Source organism: Daldinia caldariorum (assembly GCF_022478825.1).
Source record: "Daldinia caldariorum strain CBS 122874 unplaced genomic scaffold F4812scaffold_3, whole genome shotgun sequence".
NCBI classification, from domain to species: Eukaryota; Fungi; Ascomycota; class Sordariomycetes; order Xylariales; family Hypoxylaceae; genus Daldinia; species Daldinia caldariorum.
The window spans coordinates 1,184,840-1,207,341 of NW_025953039.1; the positions used below are offsets into that span (position 1 = coordinate 1,184,840).

Here is a 22,502-nt window from a genome sequence, read left to right on the forward strand (position 1 = left end):
TAACCCATTGGGTTTTCTTTCGACCAGTCAGCCGATTATTTGACATATGTACCGGAGATGTGGTCTCAGTTTTAAAACCAAGGTGATAAGCGAATGGTTTTTAGGGACTGTGCTTTTTTTTTTTTTTTTGAAGTTTAGCGGCCCCACAAACATTAAAATATGTAACCTACCTAACGCCGGGTATGGCGCCAACTTCCAACATTGAAGGTTGTAAGAGGCTAGAGGTAGGTACCTACCTGTAAGCACCTAACGTATTTGTGTTTTGATGTTTCCAAATTCTATTCCTACTTCATAATTTCTGACAACTTCTTAAATTTCCCTTGCCGTCATGCAAAACTGACAAGCCACCGTTAAACATAATCGGGAAAGTAAAGGCGAAATTCGCAAATGGGCTTTCTTATGGAAACATCTGACAAATACTTCTAGAACTTTTCATTTTCGTTTTATTTTATCATTTTTTTCTTCAACCATGCGGACATGGTTATTCGATGGTTGTACGTGGCAGTCGGGAGATGAAATCATCAAGTTTTGGTCTGTCTCACCAGTTTTCCCTGGTTTTGACCGTCTTTGACGTGGGTGGCCATAAACTCAACACGTTCTTGGCTTTACATCCGACACATAATGACGATAAGCGGCAAAGGCCTAAAACCACTAAAGACACGAGCTTTGGTCAATTTGGGGTCACTAAATTTCATAGATTTTGGATCCAGTTATCAGTCTATCAATTCTAATCAATTGAGGTATTTAAGGTATATTAGGTACACTATAGATGAGTAATGCTACATTTATTACGGACTTAACCACTTTAATACCAAGTTTATTTTATTTTATCTTGTTTTATTTTTCTTTACGTCAAGAATCTCCTTCAGGATTCAAAATTTATACGACACTTCCCTTGCGGTACCATACAAGTTTACGCTTGGTTGTCGTCGTAGCCCCCTTCTCCCGGACGAGTCAGCTTATCACAGCTCAAGACTAAGTCTAGGACTGAGATATCAAGTACGTTTCTACAATTAGCTCTTTACAAAGGTCGAAAATGTAATGAAAAGAATTACGGCAACAACCACAACAACCACAAAAAAGAAAATTGTAACAAAAAGAACTACCCGGTCTTGATCACCACGAGTTCATAGTGTAGGTACCTAACCTATTGGAAAGCATGAGTCCTCACGCCATCCAAGTGCCTTGACATATAATTTATTCGGAAGAACCCATGAGGATGCAGTGCCTTGAGGTACATAGTACATACAAACATACCAACCGGGCGATGCTGGTTGCATTAGCCTTTCCAGGGGCAGCGAATTAACAACTGCCATGAGGCGGTGCCTCTGAACGTATACGACCCGAAGATCCTATATTACTGCGCCAAGTCGCTTTTGGGAGAATTGACCAGTCGTGGTCAACAACTCACCGCTCATCGACACACCTATAGCTATTCTGGAAAGCTTAGTCCTACATATAACGCTCGTAAGCCTCGACCAAGATTACAAATATTCCTAGTGATTACAGGATGTTCCCAACAGGGGAGAGAAGACATTGCGCCATGTAATAGAAGCATCTCTTTTCTGGAGTGAGCCACTGCTATTCTATGCCTTAAACCTAACTTAGTAGGAAGTATCTCCCTTTCCGTGCCTAGATCAAAGAGAAAAAAAGCATTGAATCGTACATGTTAATATTGGACACTTCCTCGCCTGAAAAGCAGCGAGCCCGCTAGGTTGAGTGCCGGCTTGGGGTTAGCGACGGTACCAGTCTCTGCATTACCCCCAAGAACGAGCGTTGGAATATTAGCGTCAGGTACAGTATCAGGACCAAGTGACGCTCCGACCATAGGTGTACCAGTTACCCCCTTTTCAAGCGTTTCTTTATAGAACGCGTCAAGAGCTTTCGAATCGCTACAGAACGCTTCCAGTTTGTCTTTAAGGGCCTCATGCTTCCCAATGCTATAATCAGCTGATGTTGTGGGCTCCTTACCAGCGGTACTTGATGGCTCCGGAGGTGGCCGAGGCGCAAAGAGTGCAGGCCTAAAAATTGGCGATGCGATGGGCGTGGGCTCGGCTATACCATAGCTCGAGTACGCATTTGCACTAACAAGGCGTGAGACGCGATCGTTTGACACCGCCTCAAAGCGTGCTTGGGCGGATTGGGGTTCAGCCGCCCGATACCAGCACAGCCTGTTGGCCAGAATCAAAAAGTCCCCATCATCAGTGATCTGTACCAACGTCATGCCTGTACGATGGATATATTGGCAATACTTAAAATCGGGCTTACCCCAAGAATAGCTGACGTCGACGTTGCTTGGAAAATCGGAGGCAGCCTCGACGTCAAGTACATAGTCGAACTTCCGCAGTAAGGCCTTTTGATAATAGAACTTTCCCGGCTGCGTCTGCGGGCCAAACGAATTTGGGTCGTAATATGTTACGGGACGTTGGGTGGGAGGTGGTAATGCAAGCTTGATTCGGTAGGGTCTCCGGAATGGATTAACCTCTGTGATACGACAAGCCTCTGCAATTGGAACTTCAATAAGACGAAGGCCGTGCTGTACAGCAATTGCAGCCCAAGACTTAAGGGCGTCTTCGATGAGCTTCGCCGTGACATTCATCCAATCGATACGTATGTGGTAGCAATTATCAGGATTGTGAAGTCTATCATAATGCAAGTTTATCCTCTCAGGGCGGTAAGACTTCTTGCGATGATCCACGTCGTATTTCATCATCTTGCTGAGAACAACCTTGGGCCGCTTCCCGCCGGTTGTTCCCAAGGTGGGTGTCGTACTACCCGAGATTGGAGAGTTTTCCTCTTGGATTGATAGGGGTCTTTGGGCTGCCATTTGATTGGGTCGTGGTGAATCCTTCGGGGGGTTCTCTGATAAAGGTGTTGATGGAACAGAAATATCTCGTCTCCTCGCGTTGAACCAACCCTGTGGATGGGGTTTCGCATACTCGGAAACTATTTGATAAAAGAATTGGCCATCACGAAAAGGGTGTCTCCTCTCGACGTGGATGAAAATGCCACGGTCGCGATCCTTCTTCGCGTCTTTCCCAGCCTCCCTATCCCTATCTTTAGACTTATCATCTTCAAGGACCATCAAAGAATTTCCAAGTTCGACCGCCTCTTCCCGGCTCTCAAGGTCTTCAAAGTTATCCAGCAGCCAGGTCGTCATATCTGATCCAATAAAACAGTGGTAATGAATTCGAAAATGCCACCGCCGCGTTTGCATTCGAATTCCACCTAGTTCAACCGGCTGCTGGATTGCTTCTGCTAGAGCGGCGACATTGAAGTTAGATTTTGAAAACCGCTCCTTGTTCGACACCAGGCCCTTGCGATTAGTTGACTCGACGTTCTCGAACAGTGGCAATGTCTCCATCTCAGCCGCAATTACTACAGACGGATCTTCGGTCTTGTAGACGATGTCAAGAGGGTTGGGGTCTCGCTTCTTCGCACCAGAACTTTGGAACTGGCGTTCCGAAGGTGATAAGAACCGGTGCCGTTGCCAGAGTTGAGCCAGTCTTTTAATACCCTCAAGACGCACTTCCTCCTCATCATATTCATTCCGGGCCGTCGGAGCTGAGGATGTCCGGGGATACATTGGTATAAGCACGAAACGAGCCCGCCAAAACCTGAGGTTTTCAGTCATTTCGTCAGTGTGCCCGGCGAGGTACGAATCGATGTAATTCCAGTTTCGCTCTGGTTTTGGGGTCATAATATCGACATTGACTGTATGGTATGTATCATCAAGTAGAGTTTGAATGGCAGGCCTATATATGGTTGTTTGGTCAACCTGTGACAATGACTCGGTTGGTTTCCGAACGTAAATATTAACTTCAACTTCAGTGCCGTTAACACACGATAGTTGATGGATTGTGTTCCCGACGCTCATGAATATGCTTGTACCGTCATCGACAGTTTTATCTATTGAGAAGACGTCCGCGATTCTCACATGCTTGTGATTAAACGCTCTAGCCACAGACGAACTGATCACGACTTGGAACCCATGAGCAAACCGAGCACTAACAAGCTCTCTTAGGAACTCTACGCGTGATCTAGGCTGATCCGTACCCTCATCTTCTGTTTCCTGCGAGATGTTGTACGGCTGCCGTTGGTATTCGGTGTTGAATTGTGCTTGCGTTGGGAAGTATTCAGTCGTCAACGGTACGGCCGCAGGATATGATAAAGACTTCCATTTCATGACTTTCATCTCGGACGGCCGTGGGAAAACATGCTGCCACCGACTAAACAAAATAGAATCGTCGACTCTATTCACGTCTGGGTTCGACGGGTTGAGAACAACCAGCCAGGGCGCCATGGCAGTGGTTGGCGAGAGCGTAGACGGTAACTCCGGCACACCCCCTGCTCGTAACTTGGAATTATACAACCTTTTTTGGTCCTCTTCTCTAAGAGCGTTAGAATATCTCAGATCCCTATCATCAGGTCGTGCACTCCTAGCTACCGGTGTAGCTGGTATCTGGCCGGACCTCAGTGTACTAATGGGATCTAAGGCTTGCACAGGGTTCCTGATTTGGATAGGGCGGCTCGGTGTTGCCTGCAAAAGTTCCATCATAGAGTCGGCTTGGTCGATGGCTTGTAAAATGTTCCCCGTGCTTGCTGCCTTCGAGGAGCCTGGTCGTACTGCAGACCTGATAGGCGTCATTGGCGACATTCTAGGGGTTGAAGGGGTTTGAAGTCCGGGGCCAGGAGCGTCCATTCGAGTGACGTTTTCCGTCCTTAATTCGGCCGTAGCTAGTTTGGGAGCTGCAATACCAAATCCGCGCTGACCTAGACTAATCTGCCTCATAAACTTTGGTGGCCGTATCGATACTTGCTTAGGCTGGGTCGTAGAGTTACGCCGCGAAACAGTCGCAGATGCAAATCCCTCTGGTCCAGTCCTGTTCGATGATGCGACACTTGAAGAAAGCCCAGTCGACGACCCCGCTGCTCTACTTTCTCCTATTGAAGTCCCGAACAAGTTGACATCTTCCAGTTCTCGAAAAGGATGATTTGATGGTAGAGGTCGATGCGCTGGAAGCCGGGCCCTTGTCTCGTCGAAATTCTGCAGATATTTCCATAGTAATGTTTCTCCATTCTTCGTTAACTTTTCCGGAATGAATTTCAGGAAGCCATAGACAGGCTCGAACAAGGTTTCAGGTACTCTCCGATTCCCAACGGGGTGCGGTATACGGGTATCACCCCTAAGGAGTCGCTTGTCATTTTCCCACTTACCTATGGTGTTCGGATAAGCGGAATCAGCGCGTAACGGCGTGGTCTCAATCTCGTTAGTTTCGAGCACGCTCCTCATTTGGAGGTCGTAGAGCCTACATCGAATCGTGAAGTCGTCTCGGCAATCACTGGGAGATTGGCTCGAGGCAGACAAGGTGATGCCTTGGAAAGATAAAGCTTCTTCCGACTTCCCTGTCCAGTAAGAAATATGCAGCCATTGTGGTACAGCAAATGCCCACTCATCAGTATACAAGGTAGAGTTGGCCGGATCGGCCGCTTTTATTGGAGACGCGGATTCGCCCAAGGTCGTATAACTACTAGCCAAAAGCACAGGCTGCTTCGGCGTACTCCCGGGACTCCTAACAGGTTGGGGCTGTGATCTTTGGTTTGCCTCGAGAAAATGAGGATTTCGGTAGCGAAACAGAGGGACAGAATGCAGTGGTATGTTTGGGATACATATTAGATCGATGCCAATCCCATTACCAACTAGAGCTTCTGTCGTCCGGCGTAAGGACTCATATTCCACTTCAAAGACGCCTGGACCTGGGCTGATAATTACAATAGAAATTCCAGTGCGGACGAGGTCTCGATCTATATAATCATGGGCATACAATGATGATGCTAGGTTGATGGCTTCGAGGAAATTTCCGTACATGGCCAGAGATGACACTGCTTTAATCTTGCTAGAAGAAGTGCCTTTTACCGACGAGTCCTCGGGGATATCCACGTTGTCCATGGCGTTTCGATGATGGAGGCTAATATCACGACGGAAGACGTTAAATTCCATCTTCAATTGGTGCAATATCTTAGTCCATTCGCCACTAGACATCTCACTCACAACAACGCGATAGAAGTCTTTAAACGGACGTCTCTCTCCGGACGTTTGAAAGCCGGTATAATAATCATTGTCAATAGCCGAATTTGCGAGCTCCGTAGTCAGCCCAACATCGTATTCGACCCTTGCGAAGAGTACAATACTGACAATATGCTTTACTTGCATCATCCTCCATTTTTTGAAGAGGGCTGGCAAAAATCCGTTCACAACCTTGTAGAACATGATCTCACCCGAACCATCAGAGTCAAAATCCCACATTTCTCTTGCCATCTGTATGAACAAGACGTATCTAGCGCATTCACTACGAAAGATAGGGCGAGTGTTTCGGCTGAAGAAGGCAGAATGGACCTTGCGACCTTCAACGAAGACGGTACTGACAGTTGCCTTGATCGTTCCCAGAAAGTATACCACTTGGCCCTTATACACAGTTCGATCTGTTAAGTCGGCGACTGCAAGTCTCCACATGTCTGCACGGGACAAATACATGTCCTTAAATGTGAGCTCGACATGAGAGGCTTCGACGGCGGGGGAAAGCTTGTCGACCGGAGCAAGCAGCACTTGTGTCCCCTTTCGCATATTAAATGCGGCGCCAATCTGTTTCGAGACGTATACCTCTATATTAGGATGCCTAGCTTTTAGTTCCCTAGGTATATCCTTTGCGACAAAGACATACCTTCGACCGGCATCGATTTCGGGTTTAGGAATATCATCGGTGGGAGTAGCAGCCATAAATCCTCGGTGATAAGACGCCTGTCTAAAAGTCCCATACTGCGATCCTTGCATCCTGTCCTGATCGGATTTCATAAGAGCGATGGACATTAAGGCTCCGGGCTGCACAGTACCTCCGAACATATCAAGATTCAAGAGAACCTCGTCACTAATGACGGACTCGTTAATAGTGACGCAGCATATTCGTTCATTTATTCGCTTCGAAGGCAACTGATCTCGAGGGGTCGAATGAACGGATATATTATCTGAAGATAGGGGCGAGTCGGTCGAGGTCCTGTCAAGACTGGATCTGCTGAACTGTCGCAAATGCGAAGTCCATTGCGTAGCTCGACGCGGCGCCGAGGGCGAAGGAGCGGCGTTGCGAGACATTTCGCCTCTATTATCCAGTATCAAAGATTTCGAGACGCATCATTGCGGGAAGACGAATTATGCCGTCCTCCGTTTCGAATTACAACAAAACTACACTATTGAAAGTGGTGATTAACATGGACGGACATCTTGGTAGCTTGCAATGTAACATTGAAATAAAAGGTGGATGTTTTTGGTCAAGAAATAAGAAACTTTGAAAGCTTGCCCGCACTGCTGCACGGGGTACGTGGGCAGTATCGGTAAAATCATCTTACCGCTTTCCTTTTTTAGTGAAAAGGTGCTGAAGAGGTAAGGTAGGTACGAAGTACCTCCGATCACGTACCGGTACTTAGGTACCTACCTACATAGGCATCCACCTGGCCAAGCTTGATTTATGTATCGTGATTAGGTATCCTTTTTGCATTATTTAGAACCTTCAGGTACTGTTCTACCTTAACATCGACATCTTCTTATCACAATCAAGTTTGGCATCCGCGTTATTCAACACCGCCCCACAAGGAACTAAAAAAAGGGACGAAGCTGTTCAATACCTTCGTCTTTCATCTTATCCATCACCACTTCCCAGGTCAATTTCATCAGCCTATCTCCGAGTGCGTCGTCCTGCGCCTGCTTATTTCCCGGTTCCGGCACAGCTGGTGGGCAAATGTACTGGCTTGATTTCTGTGTGTACGTCGCGGCAAACATGGTTGATACAGCTCCTTGGAACTGATCCTTTTTAAATGGCTCGATGCCAACTGCCATGGCGTATCCTCCTAAAGGGAACGGCTCGAAGATATCCTTTTTGCTCATGTTCGTACTGACGAAACCCGGATGGGTTGCATTTATGAGCACGTTGGGGTGACCCGCGTTCGTTACCTTTCTCGCCAGGTATCTGGAGTACAAGATAGCAGCAAGTTTGCTCCGTCCGTATAGGGCATTTGGGCCAATGTCGCGGTTCAACTCTTCCAAGCTCGCAAACTCTGTGTCGTTAGGCGTCGCGTGATGCACGTTGCTTGCCTGGTTCGATATGCGAACAAAATCACCCTTCTCTGCTGTTCGCTTCATTAACGGAAGCAAGCAAGATGTGAGAATCACAGGGCCAAAATGATTAACAGCCATGTGTCTATCGACACCGTATTCGGTGAGCTGGTAAGTCATGATCCCTCGCCCTGCATTGTTGATCAGGATGTCGAGGCTATTAGTATCTTCCATGATCTCCTCCGCAACCCCCTTCACTCTTCTCCAATCCGATAGGTCGCAATGCATCCACCGAGTCCTATCTGCTACTGGTTGACCTAGTTCCTTTGCGATGGCTTCCTTAGCGCCCTTCACGGCATCTTCGGATAGGGAAAGGATATAGACTTTGGCAATGTTATGCTTCAGCAGTGTATAGGTACAACCATAGCCGATGCCTTCGCTCCCGCCTGTGACTACGGCAACCTTCCCCGTTAGGTCTGGGACCTGGTCCAAGCTGAATGGGCGAGTTGTAATACCATGAGCCTTGCTGCCTAGATTTTCTCCGATGGTATTCTAAAACAACGGCGTTAACCAACATTTTCTTATAAAGTTTGGTATTAAAGGAGACTTGCCTTGACGGTATCTATACCTTTTGATAGTATTGGCTGTCTAGATGTAGTCTGTGTCGAGAAGGACGCTAAACTCGAGGCGATCCTCAATGGACGGATCAAGAGGTAACTTAAACGATGCACGGCAGCACGGGCCGGAGATACTCGGTAGAGTGCACCACCCAACGTGGTTAAGGGGGCATGCATTTAAATCTAAACGTTTTTTATATATCCAAGAAATGCGGTAGGTTGCAGCTGGTTATTTACCTTTTCGAACGTTTTGAAATACAGAGACCAGAATATGTTCCCCAACCAGCATCTTTACTTCGAGTCGTCATCCATATTTCTTAAATGACAATCCATAATATTTTGCATTTGGCTTTGTTATGACGTGCTGATTCGGTAGTGTAGTCTCGCACATATAGCGCAGAGTCGATTTCTTTGAATTACATAGGTGCCTTAGATACCTACCTGTTTCGATAAGTTCCCGTTCGGATGCACAGACCGTCACTTCGAATGTTTCCATCTACAATAAGTAATGAACGCGGGGCCTGTATTGTACAATACAATATAGGAAGGCCTACCTACTTAGGTAGGTAGAACAGAATGCATGCAAAGCTAGATGCCGTGCTCTGCCGTTCGGTACTCAGGTAGGTATAGGTATAGGTAATTATAATGCAGGCGCATTCTACCCTCGGGACAATAGATCTAGATGCAGCTACAGCTGGATCTGGTAGTCTGTATCATAGAGTCTCCGATTTATACCGATTTAGTAAGCTAGAACTATCCGACGAGTTTGTGAGAGGCCACGACACTGACACTCCTCAGACTTTGCTATGACTCTGTTAGTACTACATAGCAAACGAACGTAAAGAACATCTCAAACACCTACTCCTTAATGGCTGGCCACTTCATCTGTTCTGTGACATATCATCTATGGGCCTAGCCAGCACACTTAGGAAGGTAAATATTAATCCAGCATTCGCCCTGAACAATGAAAAAGATAATACACGTTCATCCATGTTATCTCTTGCCGCCAATGCAGATATGATATCCAACCATCCGAAGCGACCCCATGTATCGATGTTGATTTAAAACAGCAGGGGTGAATTGCGGTTTCAGCGCGATCGACGGTGAAGGCCCCTATACTACAAGTCTGTCAGTAAGTCAGTCAGTCCGTTGACAAATTGGCCACTTCTCCCAAAGAATATCCGAACCAATTTGTCCTTGCGTTTCGTTCACAAAATCTAGTATAATAGACTCAAACAAGGTACCTAAGGCATACAGACATTTACTTCAACAGTACCTTACATATGAAATCACGGATGAAAAGACAACCCATAGCCAATTAGCTGCCGTTAAATATTCTGACTCGCACAAGTCAATAAATTATCTCAGCCTTAACCGTATGGCAACCTTATTGGGTTGTAACCCCATTTAATATCAACGATTGGCGAAATTTTGTCTCCAACTCTAGCCTCAAATTCCAACTCCGTGTAGCAGCCATGGCTACGTTCAGGCTTACGCCAAAGCAGAAGCTTTTCGCCATCATCGGCATCTCTTTTTGCTTTTTTATTGCGGAATTAATCGGTACATCATGGAGTTGAATTTATCCAAGATATAGACTCTAGCTAATTATCTCGCAGTGGCCTTCTCGACCAAATCCCTAGCACTTTTAGCTGATGCCTTCCATTACGTATGTCACGTTTATACTTGCCCATACGTCTATTTTAACTTCTGCTAAAACTGGTCTCATTAGATGAACGACCTTATAGGATTTGTTGTCGCTCTAGCTGCCATCATTGTAAGTCCAATCAGCGCACGTCATTAAAGCATGTCTGAAGAGTTTTGATGGACTGAACGCAACGCCAGATCTCAGAACGTGCATCCTCTCCCGATAATTTTTCGTTTGGTTGGGCACGCGCCCAGCTTCTCGGGGCCTTCTTCAATGGTGTCTTCCTCCTCGCCCTCGGTGTATCCATTTTCCTCCAGTCGATTGAGAGGTTCATAAGAGTCGAACGTAAGTCAACCCCGACCCAAGGCGGTTTCGCATACCGGTGTCCGCCACCTCCGTTAACAATTACATCCAGACGTTGAAAACCCCAAGCTCGTATTGATCATGGGCTGCGTTGGATTGGCACTAAACATTATCAGTGCAACATTATTGCATGAACATCACGGTCACGATCATGGAGGGCATAGCCACAGCCATTCGCCTATTGAAGACGACGAACATACCGAAAGCCATAAGCATGACCATAATCATAATCACGATAACGTCGAGATTGGAAGACAGTCGGTAGAAGGCTCAGGTGGTAATGATCGAGACGGGATTTCCCTAATGGTGGGCATTTCTTACGTTACTCTTCGTGTCTTCCTAGCTAACGTATACGCAGCCCGTAAGTGCCCATGCCGAGCATAGGCATACCATCGTGGATCTTCAAGGTTCGGGACGGGACCTTGGTATTATGGGAGTTCTTTTCCACGTTATTGGCGACGCATGTAACAATGTCGGAGTTATCATCGCGGCGCTAATCATTTGGCTCACGACACCCGAGGCTCGGTTTTATGCCGATCCAGGCATAAGCATGACCATTGCCATTATGATTTTAGTGACATCGATCCCACTCGTGAAGAACAGCGGCAAGATTCTCATGCAGAGCGCTCCGAAAGGTGTGAACATAGACGACGTCAAGCACGACCTTGAGAAGGTAAGTACTCCCTAGGAGAAAACTGCTCGTAATCCTAGGATTACATAGACTGACAATTCCTTATGTGTATAGATCCCTGGCATCCAATCTGTTCACGAACTGCATATCTGGCGCCTTGACCAAAGGAAAGCCATCGCAACCGCCCATATGGTTGTATCAAACAACGACATGGTCGACTTCATGAACCGCGCGCGAACTGTCAGCGAGTGTCTTCATGCCTACGGCATCCATTCGGCAACCCTACAACCTGAACTTGCGACCCCTGCATTGCCGTCATTCACTAACGATGGTAATACCAGCCATAATAACATCACTATTCCAACGGAGATTTCTGCGGCCACAACTGCTGGAACTGACTCATCTTCAGGGGCGTCAATTAGGAGGCGACGCCCCGACATATCAGCACCGTGCCAAATAGTATGTGGGAACATATGTGAAAGCTTGACCTGTTGCAATACCAGTACCATGCGAATCTAAGCGTCAAGCAATTCTGTATACGGTACAGGGGGTTCAATTACAGCAGGATAGGCCATACTATTTAGAGTTGGAGGGCAGAGCAGTTATACAGTTAGGTACCTAACCTGAGATAGACTTGCATTGCGCAATCTAAATTATACCCAATATTTACCTACCAATATACGAACTTAGATAGTGAAGGCACATTGCGGCGCTTGGATATTATCCGGGTATCTCAATGGCGTCTCATCATAAGTTACCCATACTTGATACATCAGTTTTCTTCTCCTGGAACAATCCGTGATGGCTAGGTTTTATTGATACCATTCTTCTATGATGGTTTGAAATGACTGCATTACGGCATACGAGTAACCGTGTGACTTCGGACATGGTCCTCTTCCACTAAAGGCCTAGAATCGATACCGGGGTACCATACCTATATCATGGTATACTCATCCTTGCACCCGAGCCCGTGGTCTCGGTTTGAAGATGCGGTAGATCGCGTATGTCGGATAAGAAGCTCTCGTAGTTGTGGGCTGCCAACGCGGGGGGTAAGAATTAGAAACGTGGGGGTCCCGTCCCTACTGCTTCGAACTTCTGGAGGTAACATTCCTGCATCTATTTCAGGCCCATCAAGCACGCGTATATTGGCCTAAAATGCGAAGTATCAGGGGGGATCGGAGACCTAAACACAAGTGCCAGAAGGGAATCTCATCTCATCTTACGTACCTATCTAACCCTTCATCCTTCGTTATGTATAGGTACTTAATAGGTGCATAAGAATGCATCAGCAGCCATAGCCATTATCATATACTTAGCCTCATTTCCAGCGTAGGTTACATTCTTACGCGACTCCCTTCAGATATGGAGATATCTAATCTTATCAATCCGCCACGTCTATGCGTGCGTGTAGAACGAACACATGTTCGGTATGGCAAAGATGGGCGTGTGACAGATTCCCGCCCCCATATCTTGTCACCGCTAGATGCGAGCTGACTAGCTGACAAGGAAATATTTCCGTTCACCTTCTCGAGTCGGGAAGGGACCCGAGCGATGGAGCCCGCTATACCCTCCACACTCCGTATGTACAGCCGACCTGCGTAACCACACCCATTCCCTATTCTGCTCCTTTATTTCGAGTCTTGCTTCCTTTTCAGTACAATCTTTCAGCCTCGCCGCGGTAACATTTGCGCATGCTACCCAACCACCTACCTACGCTGAAGCATGCAACTCCGCGGATAGTACCTTGCAACTGATATCCTGGCTGCATAATATGCGCGATGGGTACTTGGATAAAGTAGAGGGGCGGGTACGGCCCGCGGAGAATGAGATTATAATTGTCATGTGAAATGTATACCTACCTAAGTAGGTACCTAGGCAGGATAGGTCGTGGCTTTCCGTAGCCGTGGATATCTTATCCGACTACTGTTGAGGAGTGATTCGCAACACACCTCGATTCTTTAACGATGCTTAAAGCACTCAATGACGTATGAACTTTCAGTATTCGAAACCGGATTAGGCCATGTCGCATGATATATTGATACATATACTGCTACTTTGCGGGTATCATGTAATTGTGATCTCCAGCGTCTTATGCTACCCAAGATACGTAGGTACCTAACATTTAGTTCATAGACGTCCTGTTTCCGCTCTGACTTAGCCTGTAGCAGTCGACAGTAAAGTCTGCTAACTATTATAGGAATGGAAATCGCGGTAAGCATTGTGAAATACTCATGCATACCTTTGTTCAAGCCTTTGGCCTACATTATGTTAAGTACAGATACCACTGGGAACAGAACAGTGGGGGCGGACCCGTATCTCCGGTCCGGGTTCGCCGTATCAGCCCCACTACCGGCCGCGCGGGCAGATGTTTCTTTAAGTAGGAAGTCACAAAGTACTCCCGCGATACCGGGCTCTTTCCTTATGTTTCTAGGATGGCCTTTAATACGCATTATATACTTGAATATAATTTAGGCAGTAGAGCATGCCCAAAGCGTCCCAAGATGGACGTCAAAACTAAAGCGGGAGGTGTGGCTCTTTTATCTTTTTGGAGATTACCTTTGAGTCTTATGTCTTTTCTAGGGGTCCGGAGGCAGATAATCAGACACATGCAATAGGTCATTGACTTCACTGCTAGGCAGCCAGAAACGGGGAGTGTTGATATTTCATTATCTACTTCCATTGTAAAGTAGTTGGTCGACCTAGGAGGGGTCGATCTAGGCGCGTATGAAGTCATTAACTGCAGGCGCGGGGCTTCGCTTCGTACTCCATCATATCATGGCATCCAACATTACTTCACCCCTATACGTTGCAAGGCTGGCAAGCGATGATCTTAATGTACTTATCAGCGGGGATAACGGGAGGTGGCATGTAGTTGATAGAAGAGAGTAGCTACGAATCTATTTCCATGGTCGAGGACCCAATAGAATATGGAGGCGTGACATTGCATTGAGGATGCTAGTTGTTATGCATGATACGTTGATCCAGGGCGTATCAAGACGTTCGCTAGACAACTAAATCAATGACAGGTATCTAATCGATCGTATCGTACCTACATACCTATTAAAGAGGAGCCTCGAGCTATGATATGCTGGCTGGCTAGCTAGTCTAATTTGACGATCTGCGGCACAGATTAGGGCACGGCCAGTCCATTGAGGGGTTCCGACTCCGCTGCTCCAGCAAGAAAGTTAGACAAACAAAATAGTATTACGCAAGCCTACCTATATAGATATAGAGTAGATATTAGATAGGCTGGTTTAGATATTGGGTCCAGTTGCACTGATCTCGCCCCAGATCTTCGGTTTAAATTGCCGATCGAATTTTTGGGGAGCAGGTTACCTTAGGTGGTTAAGGTGTTTGTACTGTGCAATCGACAACTGCACTGGTGATCATGATGATGATGATACTGGGTTACATAGCTAAGTAATCCGGGGTAGCAGAGAGCCAATTAATAAAGAGGACCTGAGTAACCAGGAAGCGGAGTAGATCTCGACCCAGGAAGAAGGCTAGCGAACTGACTAACAAGAGAAAAGGAGAAAAGCAATCATAACTTCTGACTTGCGTCCCTGCTCACTGTCAACATGCTTTAGGAGCATAAGAGGATCCATAATAAAAGAGGGTTTTCTTTTCTCCCTTCTGTATCAGATGATCATCTGAAAAATAGCGCACCCAAATTGGCGTTTGCTAGAGCTTCTAGAACTTGTTACCTAATAGGCTTGCCGGCGTTGGGTCGGTATTCGAAAGCGCGGCGCTTCGAGCGGTGTTTATAGCGTCCTCCACATCCGCTTATATCAAAGGAGTTACATATAATGAGGCCCTCTTCTCTTAACGTGGATCTACCAGATTAGTGGGTATACAATGTATACTAGGTTTCTGTTATCGGACCTGGATCTTCCGAGGTCCTGGTAACCTACCTCTTATATAAGTTTGAAGTATTTTACTTGTTGAAGCTATAATGAAGATGAGTATTTACCGGCGGTAAATTATCATAGGCTACGAGACGCCACGGCTAGGTTAGTTAGGTACGTTAGAGGTATGTATGATCATGTAGGTAATTAGTCGATAGCGTCGTCTTTTCTTCCCATCCCCTTCTTGGTGCCAGCCTATGCCAGCCTAGAGGTTTAGCCTTGTAGCTAACCAGTCTTCATTACGTTATTGGATAGAGATAGAAAAATATGGAAAGCTGCGTCGGATACGACATCATCTCTTGGGTTCGCACTTCATAGCAAGCGGAAGTCAAGCGGAAGTAGTTGGCTGGCTGGTAAAATAGAATGCGAGATATATTTCTTATCCCATAGTTGATAAGTTATAGTAGAGGACCGAGAAATGCTTGGTCGATAGCTCTTATTTCCCCCTATGATTACATCCATGATTGCCTCTGAATCTTGGAACTGCTACATAGTATGTACTATGTAGGTTCCTCACCGGGTCTGATCTAAAGGAAGATCAATGGATCGTCGTGGGATCCATAGCAAAATTTGTATGCGAGGGGTAAGAGTCAAGACTGAGGGGTCTTACAACAATGGACAAGGAACGGGAATGAAGTCGCGTGTGCTTGTCCCAGTCCCAAAACGGATATGAGCTGTGACCGCCTTTGCATTGCCGCGGTACCGAATTATGATAAAAATGAAGGAGCTTGACGTACATAGTACAGACAGGGCATCCAAATGAACCGATGAAGCCCAATGACAAGACAGAAAAAGGGTTGGAACGGCATTGGTGCCTTACGGACAGTGTATTATGAATATATGCACTGTATTTTACTCGATATAGGTAGGAGGTAGGTCCCTAAGAGGTATTCAGCAATTGGGGTCGAACAAAAGCTTAACATAAACGCCTGTTCAACAACTACACGCATATCTGTGCAGGCGCCTTCCATGCAGCCATATGAGTGACACAACTAGGAAGAGCTAAGAAAAGGATCTAATGCAGCACTTGCATGTGTACCCGCTCATTTGTGGGTAATTGTTAATTTTTCAAGCAAGTACGGATTATAAAATACAGAAATACGGTACTTGAGAATCCACTGGCTGCTGTTCTCAGGTAGGTGCTACATTATTATTATTATTATTAATGTATTATACTACCTAGGTAGGTAAGGTACCTAACCTATACAGACTCTATTATATTGTACAATACAATATTCAAGTTAACCTCTGCATCAGCCGTGCAACAGTAACGGCAGAATAAGTTCAAAGCCGATTGATTACCAACCCAAGCACAAATAGGTCATTTCTCATTCACCGCCAGATCGCATCAAATCCTCCAGACCGACTCCGGAACCAGTTTGTCTAGGAAGAGACAATATCTACGACCTTCTCCCTCCTTGCCTGTTTTACATTACACGTGTATATTTAGTATATTTGGGGTTAGGTACTTTAAGGGTCCTGTCCAAGTCCGTCGCAATGTTAAATCTCGTGATCCAAAATATCTGGGTACGACGAAGCTTCTTTCCCATTACGCTAACCTAATACTATGTAGGAAGTTAGTAGAACCCAAGAACCCTGGGAAGCAACTGCAGTCTGTACCTAGAACTGGAAATATTCAAAATACTATAGGACACACATACCGTGCTGTTTGTACCTATGCATTATTCTAGAAAGATTTGAATGATACGGGCGATGGGATTTATTTACAGAGTAAAAGTACAGAATATCTGTTTGTATGTTTACATACAAGGTATGTAGATGTCGAATAGGCATTGAAGTCAACTGATAATCGTCTAAAGTTGCTTGGCATTTTATTAATACTGCACTTTGTATTGGTCAATGTAGAGCAGACTTTAGGTACTAGGTACTACCTAGGTAGGTACATCGTATTGTACATATAATTACAGTCACAGATCCTGGTGAGATTGGACGTCATAATCGGCAGTACCTAATGCTTCTTTCCTTCTTTTTTCTTTCTTTTTCTTTTTCTTCGTTTTACTATGTAGGTACATTAATGATTCATACAGGCAACCTAGGAAGTAGGTAGGTACCGAATGGCTCAGGTACCCTCAACATTGAAGATGTAGAGGTTAGGTAACTTTCACTTATATAAGAGGGAAAGGTGATCATCCACTACCTCCGAGGTACCTAAGGTCACTGCACCTTGGTCCTTACCTAGGTACCTAGCCCACATATACATATGTACAATACCTGACCTACCTTACCTAAAAGGCTCTTATGGATCGTTCCTGTTGGCCTACCCTTATACATTACTACTGTAGTGGACATTACTTGCAGAAAGACGCTCCTCTTTCTCTTATTACTTCCCAATTCATATCCTTTTGCCCATTGCGCCTAAAACTTCTACGCTTCACGGACATTTCATCTCCTGGGTTTTATACGCCTGCTTAGATCTTTTTTTTTCCTTCGGGAAATCTGGTTCATTGAGTAACAACGTGTCCTCGAAAGCGACTCAAGCCTAGTCCCTGTTTGTTGTATCCGTTCATCTCCGATTACGCACATTATCACGTCCCTTTCAAGCTGTCAAAGCTGTCACGCTCTTACACGACTCTTCAAACTAGACGCGTGCGCCTTTTATTCAGTTTGTCACTCCACGGCCTTGACATTTACAACATTCCTTTGGATTGGATACCGCCGGCCTGTTCATACTCAACTCTAACTTTGTTGTGGATTCGACTTCTTCCCATCCATGTTGGCCGTTCGATTTCTTCCTTATTACCATAACTGCATTATCTGACTTTCCGGTCCTTGTCTTATCCCCCGTTCCCTGGAGATAATTGCGTAACGATTATTTTCAATGTCTTTCTACGCCATGGTCAACACCGCTGAAGGCCCTCGCCACTGGATGGGTGCCTGTTAAGCGATTGGCAATCTCTACAGCCCTAGTGTTGTTAATTGCCTATTCCTTAGGTCAGGTATATATCCGGCATATTGAGCTTTACGTGTACTAGGACCTAGGACCCAGGACCACAATGTTGGGCAAACTGTTTAATCTCACGTCGGGAACGGCTGGAGGGACGAATTCCCAAGAAGGTGATTCTCCAACTAAACTATCGCCCGAATCGATACAGGAAGATGTTCATACACGGAGCCTCATATTTCCAGATTCACATGCGCTCTACCATCGTCAGGACCAGGTGTTTCCGTTATCATCTACATCTGGCGTGCAGTCCGGGTCCCCCACAAGCCCTTTCGACTATGATGGCGATATTGATATTGATGTGCGTGATGTTCGCATCATAATTATGCAGGACGCTTTAGGCTCTGCCAGTCCCACGTTATTGTTTGATAGTTATCAGATTCCATCGCCCGGTTCACCAGTTGATCACCCACAGCCACCGAGTGCAGCATCATCCTCTCAGTCACTCATGCAGGATCTTCGACGGGCTCCTACATCACTCCGGAAGAGTAGCCTGGGACAAACCTCGAGGCCGCTAGTCATCCAGCCTGGCAGTCCCCAACCTCGGCAAGGTGCATTCGACCGACGCGGATCCATACAGTCCCGTACCTACAGTGCTACAGAGACTGAGTCGCAGAAAGCTGCCAGAGAATATCGTGAAGAGTTGGCTAGTTTCTCTGGCTGTATATTTGCTAATTCTGAAGTGATGTCTTATAAGGGAACGTCGACTAAGGTTCACATTATTCCAAGTGAACCGCGACCATCCACCGTTTCTAGTTCATACGTTGGCGATGGGCGAGGATCTATGGGGAGGTCGAGTATGCGATCAAGCAGATTAGCGCAGTCTTTCACATCGGAATCGGCAAACACACATTTCCAGTCATTTTCTGCGGCTCCCCGGCAGAATGACCGCAGCAAAATTCTAGTAACTCGGTTGTTTCCAGTTAATCTACCAAATGACGATCTTGATTCTCCTACCCAAGCCGCGGCTTTCCATGGTCGCTTTTCCGAGGACAGTGGGGGGTTTCCGTTTCCTTATTCCCCAGATGATTCTAAAGTCAACAAGAAGAAGTTGAAACCTGTACAGAAGAGGACACCGATGTATGCCGTTGCCTTAGTGCTCCAGCTTCCTCCAAATACTCCCAACGCGGTATCAGCGACTGGGTCAAAGCCGGTATTTCGAGGGCCGAGCTCTTACAACGAACAGGACTTTTTCCCTTCTTCTTTTGGATCCGCGCGCAAATCTGGGTGGACTATGGTTGGCTCTGGTTTTGGCTCAGAATCTTTCGAATCGACATATAATAACGATGTCGAGGATCGCATGGACGCCATCACTCAGCATTGGGACATAATCATGAGGACGCTTACTCACCTACAATCTATAGTCGCCACCACTCTAATCCCAATGCTAAAGCAGGTAGATATGTCAGCTCCAGATCCGTATCCCTCGAATATGTCTACCCAGCTCCCTCGAGCGTCTTCGGCAAAGAGCCGAAGAGGCTCGGATGCATCGCAAATGAAGCCGTATAAGACGAATGCAAAGCTTGTAATATTACCTCCAAATTGTCTATCGCAAGATTTGCGTATTGGCCAAGAGATTGAGGATGCTAAGATACGAATTGTGTCTGGTCTTCGAGCTACGAGAGTCATAACGGGACAGGGCCGTTGGGGACCGTGGAGAGAGGAGGCAAGATGGGTTGCAAAATGGGCAGGGACTAGAGAGCAGGGATTTTTCTTTTTTAACCTTTTGACAGCATTTCTTTCGACTCACACTGAATGGCTCCAGGCGTTAAGCCCAGTCTGGTATCGACGGCGACGTTACCAACAGCAGAAAGTAAAAAATGAGGAAGATACGTCCTTGCCGTCCCGCACGATCATAATCGCCAAGGACAAAATGGCTGCCAGGAGGTTAATATTTCTGCTGTCGGCCTTCCTGCCTGCCAACCAGCAGCTGCCCACAGTTCGTGCTCAGCGCCCAGCAACCTCAGCGTCGGTCGCAGCCTTTGGCCACTCGCCACCATCGTACATAGTGCCAATCAACAGGGAAGAATCTCTACGCCGGAAAATTAACCGGCGTCAAGGTCAGAGAGGTGCCTCTCATACCCGAAGTTTTAGTATACAGTCACAGGCTACAACAAGATCTGTTACGGGTATCCCTGCCCAGCTTGCTCATCTCAGCATAGAGCTGTCTAACCAAGACCGCCGATCGTCGGATCTTATAAAGCCAGCCAATCTACCTATTGTCGGGAATGATCTCAACACGCGAAAGAGCAGTGCTGCAACAGTTAATACGATCGTCCCAGACTCAGCTATTCCACACTTCTCTACAGTACATCGGAGTAGTACTGGTCGTGGCGGTCGACCAAATAGTGGTACCAGCTTTGCCGCGGATGATCTGAAGCGGTCGCTTAAGAGGGGTGGTAGTATCAGCCATGGCAGCTGTGCGAGTACTGACTCTCATCAGGGTTCGCGATGGGGGAGCGTAATTAGTGGCTTATGGAGTACAAGACGACGTGATTCTACCGCTACCACGTCGCAGGCATCAGATACTCCTGCCCACCCGGATAGCCCATTTACATCGCCTACTCAAGCCACAGCTAGCAGAAGCGACAAGCTTTCGGTCATGGTTCGAGAAACTCAGCTGCTCGATTCGTCCGTTGGACGACAAGTAGAGGCTGGACAGACCCTACTCGAAGAACCAGATACCCCACGAAAATCAGAGAGCAAGCAGCTCGATTCTCAATCGAGAACTCCGGATCCTTTAGGTGCATACGAATCTCCTGTGAAAACCTCGATCAATAATGACGACGGAGTAATCGACGTGGATGTTCAGTTTCCAGACTACCTTACGTCATTTGAGACCGCCGTCAGTTCGCCGTCTAGTAGTGGCTACCTGTCGACTCCTGGCCTAGGCAGTGGGCTTGAAGGCTTCGAACAGTTCTCTAGACTGGCTATTGATGGGGATGCTCCTTTGAATATCGCGGGGTGGTTAAAACATTTCCATCCAGACTTCACGCTTCAGGCAATCCCGCCACAAAAGGATCTCCTCGACCAGATACGAGAATCTCTAAGTGCGGAACCGACTCCCATGACGCATCTTAATTCAATACCAGCAGAGTGGCCTACGGAACACTGGGTTGACGTAAGCACCGCCATCATTGCCGATGCGACTAATTTTACTATTAAGCGACTCCGCTATCGCCGTTTAGTGAAGCCTAAAACCTCGCTTGACCGTAGTACAGCCAGTTATCTGTCGCCGCATAGTTTGATAACGCCAGCGCTCTCGCCTTACGAACAGCCCATCAAGGATAAAATCGAAGAAGAGGAGCTTTTTACTTTTGATGAAGCGCTTATCGATGCTGTAGAGAGAGTAATAGCGCACAGTAACGACGCGAGTAAGGGAAGTTCAACCACATCTTCACGATCCGCGAGCAAACGAAGAGAGAGAAGAGGTAGTGAAGCTTCTCGATCGACAGAACAAGAGGCATCAACGTGTCCAATTGACTTTCAGGAAGTACCACGTGCGGAATGCAAAACGGTTGTCTTGTCTGCGCTCTCCGGGATCGTACAGGACGTCGTAGATCAGCGGGAAAGAGAGAACCAGAAAACTGACCCGGCTGTTCCATATGAAATAATTCGCGAAAAGGAGAGCATATTGCGAGCTTCGATTAGGACATGGCTCGACAATGTAGAACTCACTGATGGATAAATTTCTAAGTCAACGGCTTTGCTTGGAGGATAATACCCACACCATTTAATGATAATGACTGATGACGAACTTTTTTTTTTTTTTTTTTTTTTTTTTTTTTTTTTACTTTGCGTTTCGTTTATCTGGAGAGCACGTACCAGGACGAGAGGCGGCGTTGCGAGGGAGAAATGCACAAGAGTTGTACCACCACTAACGGTATTGTTTCCAGGGAAAAGATTAGAAGGCCATATTTTCCGCCAAGAGATACCCCAATAAGTACCTGATTCATGCATTATACTACGCGTCTGTTTCGTTGATACAGTCCTTCCCTTCTGACTTCAACATTCACGTTTAGCGAGGAAGTTCGTGTAGTCAGCATAGGAGTCTGAAATGTTGTTTTGTTGCATTGATGTTTTATCCATAGTTAAGAGTTGTGGCAACGGCAGGCTGATGGACGCCTTTCTAGTCAGAGAGGAGGCCGGTGTATCATATAACGACGGTAGCATTAAAACGCAAAGATGCTACATGATATAATCCATATTGTACGCCAAGCGAATTTGTATTGGCTTTTACATTTTAAATAATCTTCGTGATAAATTCGTAAGATG

General features: G+C 46.4%; 4 protein-coding genes across 4 annotated transcripts; 2 read left to right on the forward strand and 2 right to left on the reverse strand.

Annotated features, from left to right (window-relative positions):
* Positions 1–1,181: 1,181 nt before the first annotated feature.
* On the reverse strand, positions 1,182–7,457 carry F4812DRAFT_418161 (vacuolar membrane-associated protein IML1). Its single transcript, XM_047933229.1, has one exon. It carries the CDS (start codon positions 7,145–7,147, stop codon positions 1,670–1,672), a length of 5,478 nt encoding a protein of 1,825 aa, XP_047792887.1. The 5' UTR covers positions 7,148–7,457; the 3' UTR covers positions 1,182–1,669.
* On the reverse strand, positions 7,368–9,010 carry F4812DRAFT_469140 (NAD(P)-binding protein; the record flags this gene model as incomplete). Its single annotated transcript, XM_047938850.1, has 2 exons — positions 7,368–8,656; positions 8,981–9,010. 2 exons carry the CDS (start codon positions 9,008–9,010, stop codon positions 7,649–7,651), a joined length of 1,038 nt encoding a protein of 345 aa, XP_047792888.1. The 3' UTR covers positions 7,368–7,648.
* A 1,186-nt stretch (positions 9,011–10,196) lies between these two features.
* Positions 10,197–11,879, forward strand: F4812DRAFT_456584 (putative cation diffusion facilitator family metal ion transporter; the record flags this gene model as incomplete). The annotated part of the gene is made up of 7 exons (XM_047937013.1): positions 10,197–10,281; positions 10,338–10,387; positions 10,451–10,495; positions 10,564–10,711; positions 10,782–11,035; positions 11,088–11,402; positions 11,475–11,879. 7 exons carry the CDS (start codon positions 10,197–10,199, stop codon positions 11,877–11,879), a joined length of 1,302 nt encoding a protein of 433 aa, XP_047792889.1.
* A 6,109-nt stretch (positions 11,880–17,988) lies between these two features.
* On the forward strand, positions 17,989–22,002 carry F4812DRAFT_270777 (folliculin-interacting protein N-terminus-domain-containing protein). The gene has a single exon (XM_047930904.1). It carries the CDS (start codon positions 18,280–18,282, stop codon positions 21,913–21,915), a length of 3,636 nt encoding a protein of 1,211 aa, XP_047792890.1. The 5' UTR covers positions 17,989–18,279; the 3' UTR covers positions 21,916–22,002.
* Positions 22,003–22,502: the final 500 nt, after the last annotated feature.

What these genes read in the sequence shown, in the direction of transcription:
- F4812DRAFT_418161 (XM_047933229.1), bottom strand. Translation starts at nt 7,147, where the DNA reads ATGTCTCGCAACGCCGCTCCTTCGCCCTCGGCGCCGCGTCGAGCTACG.
- F4812DRAFT_270777 (XM_047930904.1), top strand. Translation starts at nt 18,280, where the DNA reads ATGTTGGGCAAACTGTTTAATCTCACGTCGGGAACGGCTGGAGGGACG.